The 13,859-nt window shown below is 31.3% G+C and overlaps 1 protein-coding gene across 1 annotated transcript; it reads left to right on the top strand.

The window, feature by feature from the left end:
* Positions 1-4,622: 4,622 nt before the first annotated feature.
* LOC120142414 (transmembrane protein 45A-like) lies at positions 4,623-5,913 on the top strand. Its single transcript, XM_039157121.1, has one exon. It carries the CDS (start codon positions 4,692-4,694, stop codon positions 5,658-5,660), a length of 969 nt encoding a protein of 322 aa, XP_039013052.1. The 5' UTR covers positions 4,623-4,691; the 3' UTR covers positions 5,661-5,913.
* The last annotated feature ends 7,946 nt before the right edge of the window (positions 5,914-13,859 follow it).

Genomic DNA, 13,859 nt, shown 5'->3' with positions numbered 1-13,859 from the left:
CCTAATTTCATTTTCTTTCAAATTAGTCCTTTTTTATTTTCATGTTTTATTTATTTTTTATATTTTATTTTTAATTTCTTATATTTTTATCATTTTTTATACATATATATATAATTATTATTATTATTATTATTATTATTATTATTATTTACTTCTCATTATTATTATTTTTCTTTTCTTTTCTTTTATATTTTTTTGGTTAATTTAATATTTTATTATTAATTATTAATTTTTATTTTATTTTTTTCCTTTGATTTATTTTCATTTTTCATTTTTTTATTTTTTTATTTTTTCTTTCTTTTGATTTATTTAGTATTTATTTATTTATTCATTTATTTTATCTAACATTTTTTAACTTTGTAGAGAATTTCCAACTGATCAAAGGTAAACAATTCGAATCAAATGCTTTTAAATTTTAATTTTAATTTCAAATTTTCGCAATTAAGACAACCGATAAATTAATTGATACCGAAAGGGTTGTTCAAGGGTGCTAATCATTCCTTGACCATAACCGACTCCTGAACCCGACACATTTCTGGTAAAACGCATATCATATAAGATGGTGTCCGATCCACCTAAATGTTTTTAAATTGATCGGTGGTGACTCTAACCCAATCATTTCAAGTCGAAGCCTAATTTCGGGCCCACCTGAAAGACGTCCGCTACACATATCACAATCATCATGTTAACGTTCATCTTAGAATACTATCTATTTTTTTAATGGAAAATGACGAGTTTGGTACACAATTAATAGTTAGGTAATCATTTTGCAGCTTTTAATAGTCGAGTTACTCAATAAAGCAACACTATATAGTCGAAGGACTATTTTATAACTTTTAATAGTTTACGGACTTAATAAAGTAGTACCCTATAGTCGGGAGACCATTTGTGTACTTTACCCTTATATATATATATAAAGCGATATAGAATTTTTTTAAGACTTATATTAAAATAAGTACCTAAAGCATGCCCTCTTTTTCATTTAAGTACCTAAAGCATTTTTTGATCAAAATAAGTACCTAAAATATTCATTTTTTTCATCTAAGTACCTAAAGTATACTTTAATTAATGTCACCTCATTTTTTTAGAACATAGGTTGAAAAGTTAGAATACTTTAGGTACTTATTTTGACCAAAAAATTCTTTAGGTACTTAAAAGAAAAATAAAGTATACCTTAGGTACTTATTTGTGATATAAGCCTTTTTCTTAAAGTCTATGGCTTAGGGTTTATATGTACATACAAAGTTGTCATTTTCAAATTCTTTTATATAAAGCGATATTGAATTTTCCTTTTGTTTTGGTTTTTTTTATGTTTTCTTGGGCAGTCCTATTTTGAACATAGAAAATCAAAATCAATGGTTTAATAAATAAATATAAAAATTAATAATTTTTCTTAGAAAATATATTACTTCATTAAAAAAATTAAGTAATTATTCTATAAAAAATCTAATATGAATTCTTAAATATTTTTGAACTTATAATTTTGAGAATATTATGATATCAATTATGTTAACTGAACTAATACTCAATCAATCTGATTATACATTTTTATACCGTAAATACTTTATTGGGCACAAAGGAGTGCCAAAATTTAATAATTCCCTAATTAATTTAAGGTTTGTGGGATAAATTTCTATAACTATGTTGGTGGAAATGGTACTAAATTTAATGCGTATAGGGTAAGGTATCTCTATAGAATTAATTTAAGGTACCACATAAGCTATATTTAGGTACTAGTGGATAAGCTTAATGTACTTGACTTTGGGAAATTTATGTTTCTTTGGGTAAGAATGTATGAGAGGTTTTTGTACTTTAAAAAAAATAATGTAGTCCTCGTTTTTTTATTTTATTCATCTAACTTAAAAAATAAGTTCAATGTGGTCATTTAACTAACGTTTTTTGTCGTATGACCGTTACTGTCTTGATGTGACAGTTTATAGTGCTAATGTGGTAGTTCACGATGTTGACGTTGCAGTCCACAGTGATTGATACGCGGCGAATAACATGGCAGATAGGCTAAATTGACAACTAAAACATGACAGATTAATTGTCATGTCAGTACTGTAGACCACCACGTCAACAATGTGAACTATCACGTCAGTACCATAACAGTAAGACGATGAAAAACATTAGTTGGGCCACATTGAAAGAAAAAAATAATATGAGGGTCACATTGTTTTTTTTTCAAAAGTACAGGGACTTTTTATGCTTTTTGCATTTTTTATTGACATATCGGTTCCAAGGTTTTGTTTGACAAATCCAGACCAACCTACGTCGTAACATGAATTTGGTGGGTGAGTCTTTTAGCAGAAATTTTCTGCATACACAATAACTCAAACCCGAGACCCTGTTCAAGCGATATCAAGTTGCTTACTACTTAAAACAACCCGTTGGTTTGGAAAATTTATGTTTTAATCATTTTCTCTTATTTTCTAATAAGTAAAAATATATAATTACTAAAATTTAAACTCTAAAATTATAATATTTATTTTTTTAAAACTCTTATTTTTAATTTAATTGACAAGTAATAATGACGAGTTCAAATAGCGTACCCGTTATTGAAAATTATAAATAATATACATATCGTATAAAATGAATGCTAATTTTATATTTTTATTATTATTTTCAAAGGAAATCCATCCTAAATATACATTATATTAGTGGGAAAGTTATTGGTTTTGAGCCTTCCATTAAAATAATTATTTAAGTAAAATATATTAAAGGATATTAAATTATAATTATATTATTATTTTAGTTAATAAAATTTTAAAAGTTATAAAATAATCATTAAATTTATTAAATTATTATAAATAATTGATATGACAATTTAAATATAATTTAATAACTTCTGATGTATTTTACCTAATTATTTAATAGAATTAAATAACAAATAATGTTTTAAGCAGCCAAAATTTAAAAATCTATCACATGCCACAAGAGGCAAAAGGAAAGCCTCTACGTTTCTTTCGCAACATTCAAACCTTCATTAAAGAACAAAACATGAAACACATAAGCTTTCCAAAAAAAAGGGTAAATTACGCATTTAATATCTAAACTATTAGTTTTGATCTATTTTAGTACTTAAACTTTTAATTTTTTAAACCATACCTAAAGTTTACTTTTTATTTCATTTTAGTACTTGCCGTTAAAAATTTTAGTTTTTGTTTTTATTTTAGTACCCCCTTTCAGAATTTAAAGTTAAGTTTTTTAAAAAAATGAAAGTTTAAGTACTAAAACATACCCAATCTAATAGTTTATGTACTAAACGCGTTAAGTTTTTAATGGTGGAGTATTCAAATGAAATAAAAATTAAGCGTTAGGTATGATTTAAAAAAAATAAAAGTTAAGGTACCAAAACAAATCAAAACTAATAGTTTATGTACTAAATGCATAATTTATCCAAAAATAATATTATTTTTCTCGAACTCATCAAGTGGCTTTAATAGTTAAAGAGAGTATTATTATTTTTAATATATATTTCAAGTTCGAACAACTACGTCGTAAGAATATGCATTATCAATAATTAAGAGAAATTATATACATATACTACCACATTATAATTACCTCAAACTATTAAGAAAATATTTTATATCCCTTGAATTAATATTTGATTTATTTTGATTACAAATGGACATGGGTTGAGTTGACTTGAATTTTTTATCAACTCTATTTGTGAAAAAAATATCTCTTTCATTCGAAACCTTATTCTAATTGGGGTTTAAAGAGGCTCCACTCGACTCGAAAATTGATATACTTTTTGGGGTAAAATATATACTCAATTCGATTTGACCCGATATATATATATTCGTTTTTATTAGATAAAATAAAATTTTAATTAAAAATATAAAGATATATTATTGTAATTATCTCTAAATACATAATTCTATAAAATCGGGTTGAATAAAAACTCATTGAATCTAAATCTGATATTCATTCCTAATTTTGACATTGTTTCCTCTTTAAATTGTAGTTTAAGTTAGGTAAATTGTATTGATTAAATTTTTTTAAAAATAATGTCATTTCATTTTAATACCATGCCGTTAAAAACTACACGTTAAGTATCTAAACTATCATTTTTGGCATGTTTTACTACTTAAACTTTTAAATTTTTTAAACTTAACGTTAAATTTTGTACGGGTACTAAAATAACACAAAAACTAAAGTTTTCAATGATGAGTACTAGAATAAAATAAAAACTAAACTTTAGGTATGATTTTGAAATATTGAAAGTTTAGGTACTAAAATAGACTAAAATTGATAGTTTAGATACTAAATGCGTAATTTACCCAAAAATTAATAACTTTCAACCGACTAAACAAACTCATATTTGCTTTCTAATCCTTTTAAGAAGAATACTCAAAATAGGCTAATTTTAGCCATTTCCAAACGAATTCTTATAAAGAAAAAATAAGTTGAATTCTAGAAAAGACAATGGACCACTTGCTAGAAAGGCCCAATTTCTTACACAAACAACCTGAGAAAATTGGTCATTGGTCAACTAGTTCAATCCCATATGATGTTCAAACCCTTTGAAAGCACCCCCCATAGAAGCTTCTAGACCCCAAAATTCAACCAGCCCACCCCCTTTAAAAACTATGTCCCCCAATGCTTTCCCTCATCAAACCAACTTTCCCTCTCGATTCTCTCTCTCCCCAAACAACCCTTTCTTCCTCTTTTGCCAAGAATAAAAAATGGGTACTTTAGTGGGACATGTTGCACCGGGTTTTGCCTTCTTTGCACTTGGTTTATGGCACCTTTTTAATCACGTCAAGCTACATGCTTTGAACCCAAGTTTGTACACTTCTTTCCCATGGTTCCCCACATATAAGTTTAGGTACTTGGAGCCGGTTTTGATCATGGTTTGCTCATCGATCTCCATATCCATGGAGCTCTTCATTGGCCCTAGAGGGCACCAACCGTTCGATTCCGACGGAACGATCCCTTCGAACCATCTCCACAACTTCGAACACTCGGCTATATCGATGAAGTTCTTCGTGTATGCTGCGTTCTCCGTCGTCCTCGATAGGATCAGTGACGTGAATCCCATTGCTAAGTCTAGCCTCACGCAGCTTCTCGGAGCAGTCGCATTCGCTCAGCAGTTGTTCTTGTTCCACCTTCACTCGGCTGACCACATGGGAGTCGAGGGCCAATACCATTTGCTTCTCCAAAGTGTCATTGTTGTGTGTTTAGTCACTACCTTAATGGGAATAGGGTACCCCAAGAGCTTCCTAGTGAGCTTTACTAGGTCTTTAAGCATATTGTACCAAGGGTTGTGGCTTATGGTCATGGGGTGCATGCTTTGGACACCGGAGTTGATCCCAAAAGGCTGTTTCATCTACCTCGAAGAGGGTCATCAAGTGGTCCGATGCTCGAGCGACAAAGCACTTCATCGAGCTAAATCGTTGGTGAATATCGGGTTTAGTTTGACTCTGATTGGTGTCACCGTTTTCGCTATGAGTTTCTACTTGGTTTTGGTCAAGTTCTATGGGGAAAAAGTTAAGTACTCCACATTGGAACACCATGAAAATGAGAAATTTGAGCTTGGGGGTGATGATTTTGAGGATGTTGAATCACAAAAGGGTCAAAGTAAAGTACTTGCTGACCCTAAAAGCTTCATTCATATGGGAAAAGGGTATGCAATTATGGACATAGAAAGGTAGATTACATGTGTCAAGAAGGTGAATTTGTGTATAAAGTTTTGGGGATTTTTTTTAGGTAGAATTATATCCCACTTTGGTCTAAATTAAGCTTTACAAATAATTTGGGGGCTTAATGACACAACAAGAAAATGTGTAGGGACTAATAGGGGAGAGTTTGGTGCAAAATATTGTTTTGTTTGAATTCATGGATTTGGGGTTAGAGGGTGATTTCATCTTAATTTGTATGCATACACAAAAGTTGTTTAATAAAGTTTAAAAATTTATATAATTATTAATTAATTATTTGGATGAGATGAGATATTATTTTTCTTAAATAAGGTCAACAATTAAATATTTACGTCATGAATAGAGTAAATTGGGTTCGATGATTATCTCTATATAAATTTATATAATATTTAATCTGAATTAGTCCATCAATAAATCAAATACAAATGGTTAAATCAACAAGTTTAGAGTTAAATTTTTTATTATATGATATCATGGTAGTAGTTTTCTATTTTTTTAAGTTATGAGATTCAAATCATTCTAATATTTTAAATTATTAAAAATAAAAGTGCATTTTAATAAATAATATAGAAGTAGCTTTCTATGTAGATCCTTGCACAAGCAAGAAATTACCAACCCCACAATGTATTTTTTTAATTAATTTTATTTTCTTCCATGAAATGATTTTGATTCTACCACAGTGCCTTTCAACCCAAATGTTGCAGACCTTTCTATATAATCTATAATATGTTTTGAAAATTGTTTTTGGATGATACACATCACTACCTTGTCCCGCAATTATATTAATAAAATAAAAAATATTAATATATATACATCTATTTAAAAGTGTTATTAGAATAATTACATATGGGGATGAGTACGAATTGATTCGGATTAATTTTTTATTATTCGGATTGTGACCTTGGATTTGAAAATTTTTATTCAATTTCGATTTGATTCGATATTTGATGATATTTCATTTGACTTGAATTCGACTCAAATTTTAAGGGTAAAACTTAACCTGACACAATAAATTTGTTTTCCCATTTTTATTCGGCTAAATAAAGAGATAAATGAAAATATAGAGAGAGGGACATTATAATAATTATTTTTGAATAGGAAAAATATATAAACTCAACTCGATTTTATCCTTAAAAATAAGGTAAATTGTCAATTTTGATTTGTTTTACTACTTAAATTTTTAATTTCTTTTAGAACCATACCTAAAGTTTAGTTTATGTTTCATTTTAATACCCCGTCATTAAAAACTTAACGCGTTTAGTACCTAAACTTTTAATTTTTTCAAAGCTTAACGTTAAATTTTGAACGCGTACTAAAATGAAAACAAAAACTAAATTTTAGATATGATTTTTAAAAAATTGAAAGTTTAGGTATTAAAAGGATCAAGACTGATAATTTAGGTATTAAACATACAATTTACCTTAAAAATATGACCCAAAATTTAATAAAAAATGATCTTATAAAATCGAATTGAATCAAAATCTATCGAATTCGAATAATTTAACTATCCTTGATTACATATAGTGAGATTTATACCAATATATAAAATTGGACTTGAACCTAGTGATGCATTCAAGGGCTAAAGCGGTACAATTTGTCTTCGGTCCTTTAAAAGTTATAATTTACTACAACGATAAATTGTTATTAAGTCAAGAACTTACTATTATATATATATAATAATGTAGTGATATTGGTTCTTGTTTTAAGTAATATATATTGATGATGATGGTTATGGGGAAATTATAATTTAAAATTGCAAGAGACAGGTCAGACTTGAAGTTCCCACAAGCATGAGAGATTAATTAAGGATAAGAATAATGATAATTCAATTAATAAATGTATAATTTTACACTTTATTAAAAGAATTAAATAATGATATATAGTTATAAAATTTTAAATTTATTAGGTAAAAGGGTACATGAGACCCTCATACTTTTTTTAAAAAAATAATGTGATCCTCCATTTTCTTTTACTTAATATGACTTTTCAAGTCATAAAAAAAATTTAATGTGACCATTTGATCAATATTTTTTGGTCATTGACCAATTGTTCTGTTATTTTGTATTGACATGACACGTCAAACAGTTCAACCCTTCATTTAATGCTATTATAAATTGAGTAAATTATGTCATTTATAATTTAACTATTTTTTTTTTTATTTTAATTACTAAATTTTAAAAAAAATCAATCAACTTTTGAATTACTCTTGTGTTAATCACCGTAACTTATTTTATTAATTAAATTAAAATTTTCAAAATTATATGTAAATCCTAAATAACCACCCCACCCTCACCCTCACCATTACCAGCCTCTCCGATCAACCCCTTCCTTTCCGACTACCATCCGTCCACCAACGTTCAATGAATTCCACCATTTCCATGGAAACCCGAAAGTCCCATCGTGTTGTCGTCTGTTGCATTTATGTTTAAACCACCAATCTGATGAGCAGTGCTCATCTTCAAAGCTGCCAAAAAATGCAACACTCTTTGTTTCAATTATTTTATAAAAAATAATTAGTTCAACACTCTTTGTTTGTACAAGTTTTATTTCTTCTTCACCCAAATATCCCTTTGCCCCAAGCTCTCTCTCAACCCATATGTCGCTCTGCTTTTAAATTCAACCATCACAACCACCTCACCAACGTCGTTTAGTATCCTTCGCCTTGCTCTATCCAGACGACGGAGCAAAAGCTGATCGTGAAGTTCACCATCGGCGAGCCCACTCTGATACAACTTTCCGTTTCGACGATCTTCTCCTCTTTGACCCTTCCGATTCACGATCTTTCTTCCCTTGACCTCCCAGCTTCCACCTCCAATCCCGCTCCGCCCCTATCATCTTCAAAGCTGCCAAGTACAAGTCATTATCCACCATCTCTACAAAAAAAAATGAGGCTTTCAGGTTTCCATGGAAATGGTGAAAGACATGGCTTTGACGGGTTGAAGAAAAGCAAAAAAGGGATAATTAAAAATTGAAAAAATTGGGGATGAATCAAAGAACCCAGATTCAGGAATAATTAAAAAATTGAGTGATTAAATTGAAAACTTTTAAAGTTTAATAGCTAGAATAAAGATAGAAGATAGTTTGAATGATGAATAGTATAATTTTACCATTTATAGCAATAATGGTCAAAGATCACATTAAGTTGTTTTCTTAAAGTGGAAGGCTAAATTGAGAGGAAAAAAAAGATTTTGACATGTTTAACATGTCATGTCAACACAAAAATTTCACTCAAGGATAGATGGAGAGGGACGAGAAAGGATATAGAGTTAGTCGAAGGATCACATTTAAGATTTTATTGATTTGGAGGGTCATATTGAATGTAAAAAAAATAAGGGATCATTGGTTTTTTTTAGAAGTATGAGAACCTTAAATACCTTTTTGCCAATTTATTATCAATGATATATCATCATTTGATTAGCTGATAAATAGAATTACACTCTCATATATTAATAAATAATATATCTGATTAATGTTAAATTCCATTGATTAATTGATAGATATAGATTTTAACTGTTTAAATTCAATTGACTCAGTCCACGTTTAATAATTGAGTTCCAGTGGTTTGGTTTTTTTTTCTTCTCGGATATGTATAAACTTAACTACGAAAATTTAAGGATGGACATAAGATTTTATATTAGACGAATATTTAAAATTTTAAGAGGGGACAAAAATATATTTTCAATAGAAAATACATAGAAAATTATTAAATATATGATAATTTTAAATTTTCATAGGACAACTACCTCTATCCTTTCTCGTCCCTCTCCATCTATCCTTGAGTGAAATTGGTTTGATTGAATTTTCTGAATTATTTAATTTAATTCGATCTGATTCAGTTTTTGATTTTCTATATTAAGTTTCAACTTTATTTAGAGAAAAATGACTTTGTTTTATAATTTCTTAAATTATTTGATAAAGTTTTTAAGGTTTTTTTTAAATATTAAAAGAACGACAATTTTCATATAAATAAAACAATATTATCATAAAATATTGACATAATAACAAAATTACCTCATAACGTTTGTACAAAATGATCACTTCGGTACAAATAGTTGGTACAAACAATCACTTTGCTCCTTATCTTTTTTAAGCATTTTTAACTCTAACATTTTATTTTGGAGCATAATGCCCTGGGTGAATGTAAATTATTAGTTAACTAACGATTAATTCTTTCTATTGATGTGATAGATCTATGTGTGATGTCACGTCATCAAAAAATATTTTTAAATATATTTTTATAAGTGTATATATAATTAATTATAATTATAGTTTACTCTAAAAATATTTTTTTACTGAAATTACATCTCACATGGAATTGCTACGTTCGTATAAAACATTAACAGTTAATCAACTAACGATTTTCATCCAATCAGAGAATATTTTGATCCAAAATGAAACGTTGGGAGCTAAAATGCACAAAAAAAAGATAAAATAACCATTTGTGCAAATATTGGGATGTAATTTTATTATTATGCCTACAATATTTTACATTATTTTTATTATTTGGAACTATAATATATTTATTTTTTATACTATAAAAATTGAATTCGATTCGGTTCAAATAACAAGAGTATTTGGTTACATCTGCTTGCAGACAAGGAGGCAGCTGACCAACAAAAAGATGGTTTGGTCAGCAGATGGCTACCCAACCACAACACGGTACACTTTAAAAAAAATGGGACTTCATGGTGCCTTCCAAGTCACTAAGATGGTGACTACTTTAAGCGTATTGCATTTCGTTTTTTTTAATGTTTTTTGTGAATAATCTCTTTGGTGATTTAAATCCCAAAATGCGTCCCTAATAAATTTGTTAGTTCCGACTCAAACTCCATCCGATTCAATCAACCTAAATTCAAACTCGAAATGCCAACAATTTAGACATGTTGAAGCTTAACTGGACTCGAAACCGATCTGATTTGCTCATAAATGCCAAATATAAACATGTCGAACCTTAACTCAAATTGATCTGAACAAAAACGGACACAGACCATAATGATCTGAAATCTAAATGACAAAAACAAATAAACATTAATAGACTAGAACCTGAAACTAGGGATGGCAGTATGACTCGAACCCGACGGGGAGACCCGAAACCCGGTCAAGTTCGGGTCGGGTCGGGTTGAATGATATCGGGTTCGGGGATTTTTTCAGGTCGGGTTCGGGGAAAGGTATCCCAGCCCCGCCCAGCCCCGATTATATATAGAGAAAATCGCCTCAGTGACCAAAAAAAAGTTATAATATACGATTTTAACCAACTTTTTTTGGATTTGCCAAAATGACCAACAAAATCGCAACGCGAAATAAAAATCGCAACGCGATCCCCAGAATCGCAAATCAGTTTCCAAAATCGCAACGCGATTCTTGAAAATCGCAATGCGATAGTACAAATTCGCATTGCGATTTTCCAAAATCGCAACGCGAATATGAAAATCGCAACGCGAACACATAAATCGCAACGCGTATCCGTAAATCGCAACGTGTATCCGTATATCGCAACGCGTATCCGTAAATCGCAACGATAATACATAAAATCGCAACGCATATCCGTAAATCGCAACGCGATATTTAAAGCGCCATTATAATCGCTACGCGTATTTTATTTTCAAATTACAAAAACGAATATTAAGACAAAATCCCGTAATCGCAACTCATAACCTAAAACCTAAAATCACAACTCAGTCCCATCTCCATCTCTCACTCTCTACGGCGAAGAAATCTGTCCCCATCTCCGAAGATTTCCGTCCCCATCTCCGGTGAAATCCCTCACAACCATTCACGGTCAGAAATCCCTCACAATATTCAGAAATGGAAAATCAACCTCCGAGGGTTAGTTTTTTTAATTATTTTTATTTTGAAATGTTTGCATTATTGTAGGTTTTTCATATTGAAACTGATGATAAGTTTACTGGTCATTTTAATAATAGATTAACCATTTCACTTAGATTTCATTTCGCGTTACGATTCTGTCGTTGCGATTTTCATTTCGCGTTGCTATTCTCTCGTTGCGATTTTCAAGTTAGTATTTGTCTTTGTCTTTGTTCTGTCTTTTGGTTGAAGTAATGCAATCCATTCAAGTTTCAATTTGCAGAAGAGTCGCAACGAGATAAATGAAAATCGCAACGAGAGAATGACTGTCGCAACGAGAGAAATGAAAATCGCAACGAGAGAATCGCAACGCGAAATGAAAATCGCAACGAGAGAATCGCAACGCGAAACCAAAATCGCATTGCGATTTTCATTTCGCGTTGCGATTCTCTCGTTGCGATTTTCATTTCGCGTTGCGATTGTCATTTCGCGTTGCGATTCTCTCGTTGCGATTTTCATTTCAACCAAAAGACAAAACAGTGTTGCAAATTTTAGTTTCAAGAATAAACTACTACTTTTTATGTTTATTGTTTTTGGTATATCTTCACAGTGTAGTTTTTGGTATATCTAACTTGGTATGTTTATTGTTTTTGTAGAAGTTTTTTTCGGCTCAATTGACCTTGAGAAATAAAGTCAGCCTGGCCACTACAATTGCTTCGAAGCTTTCACCTGCTCAAAGACAATTGTTTGAGGAAACCTACTTCGGGCCATGGCTGAGAGTACAGCATCCGGGTGGAGATGTTAATTTGACCCATTTGTGGCTTCAGACCATGACATCAAATCTACCCGACAGTATACAACGTGGTGAGGAAGAGATATGGTTTCATTTTCCACCAGCGTATACTTGTTTTGGGCGGAAGGAGTTCTGCTTAATCACTGGTCTACGATTCGGACACGATGATGTAGGCCGGTACACTCGTCATATCGCCCGCCCATCATGGTTATCCCGGGTTTTTTCGGATGAGTCAATGGAGAAGCCGAACCTACATGTCGACGACCTGAAGAAATTGTTTAATAAGAAAGCTGGTTTCACTCGGATGGATGACGTCGATGTTGTCCGAGTATGCCTTCTACTACTTGTGTATGCCGGCTTTTTAGGCAGAGAGGCCAGACAACCTATTCATCGGGAGCTAATAATATTGGTAGAGGACCTGAATGCATGGAATCTGTTTCCGTGGGGTTCGTATATATGGAAAGCTACCTGGACTAAGTTGTCGTCTGCCTTTGATGACCGCAAAAGTTTGCGGGGCGATGGGTCCAAATACACTTTGTCAGGCTTTGTTTGGGCCTTTAAGGTAAGAATTTCTATATAATGTTTCTAAAATTATAATTAATTATTTAACAATTACTAATTTTGTTATTATATTGTTTGTAGATTTGGATATTCGAGGCTTTCCCCAGCATGCGTACATATGCAATAAAAACGTCAAATGATATTCCCAGGGCTATTTCCTGGAAGAGGAAAACTCTGTTGGATTGGGAAGACTTAATACCATATGCGACAATAATAATGTAAGTTAACACAAATACTTTCATATAATATATAAACAAGTTATTAATAGTAGACGTTTAACTTTGTTTGAGTTTTTATATTTTAGGAGGCCAACATTCCATTACAAAGACTGACACCCACGGAGGAAGAGCTTGCCACTGATTGGTGGCAAGCTAGTCAGAGTTTTTTTGATGGCACGGATGATGAGCATCCACTTCCTCCAATTCGAGAGCCATCACCTCACCTAGAGCCATCACCCGATCGACCCGACTATACACCTCTAGAACGAGAGCCATCACCTATCCCGTCACATCATCGAGCCTCTTCTCCACCATCACCTCATGATAGGTGACCGGCAAAGATGCCACGACTCCTATCTCCCTGTTCTCCACCTCCACCTCAAAGGGATGAGTCAAGGGAGTTACGTGATGAGGTCAATGCCTTGCGTGAGGAGATCGGTACTCTACGCGATAACGATGGTGCATGGCGTGTGGAGGTGTCAACTTTACGTGGTGAGGTTGCCGCTCTACGTGAGATGATAGTATCGTTGCAGAATGAGGTTCATACTCTACGCAACGAGGTAAGTTTAAGATTTTCCATATTTAACTTAATGATAAATTTACTCGTAATTTCACTTAGATTAGCCATTTCACTTAGATTGCTTAGTAAATTTATTCGGTTGCTGCCAATTCTGCTAAACTGTGTATTCTTTAACACTGTGAAATAGTATTTGTCTTTGTTTTGTCTTTTGGTTGAAGTAATGCAATCCATTCAAGTTTCAATTTGCAGAAGAAGAAATAGTTTACTTTCGCAACACGAAACTTAAAATCGCAACG

The sequence above is a fragment of the Hibiscus syriacus genome, unplaced genomic scaffold (assembly GCF_006381635.1).
Source record: "Hibiscus syriacus cultivar Baekdansim isolate YM2019G1 unplaced genomic scaffold, ASM638163v2 tig00110828_pilon, whole genome shotgun sequence".
Lineage (NCBI taxonomy): Eukaryota > Viridiplantae > Streptophyta > Magnoliopsida > Malvales > Malvaceae > Hibiscus > Hibiscus syriacus.
Note: the sequence above shows the minus strand (reverse complement) of the source record. Positions and strands in the feature narration are given on the sequence as shown.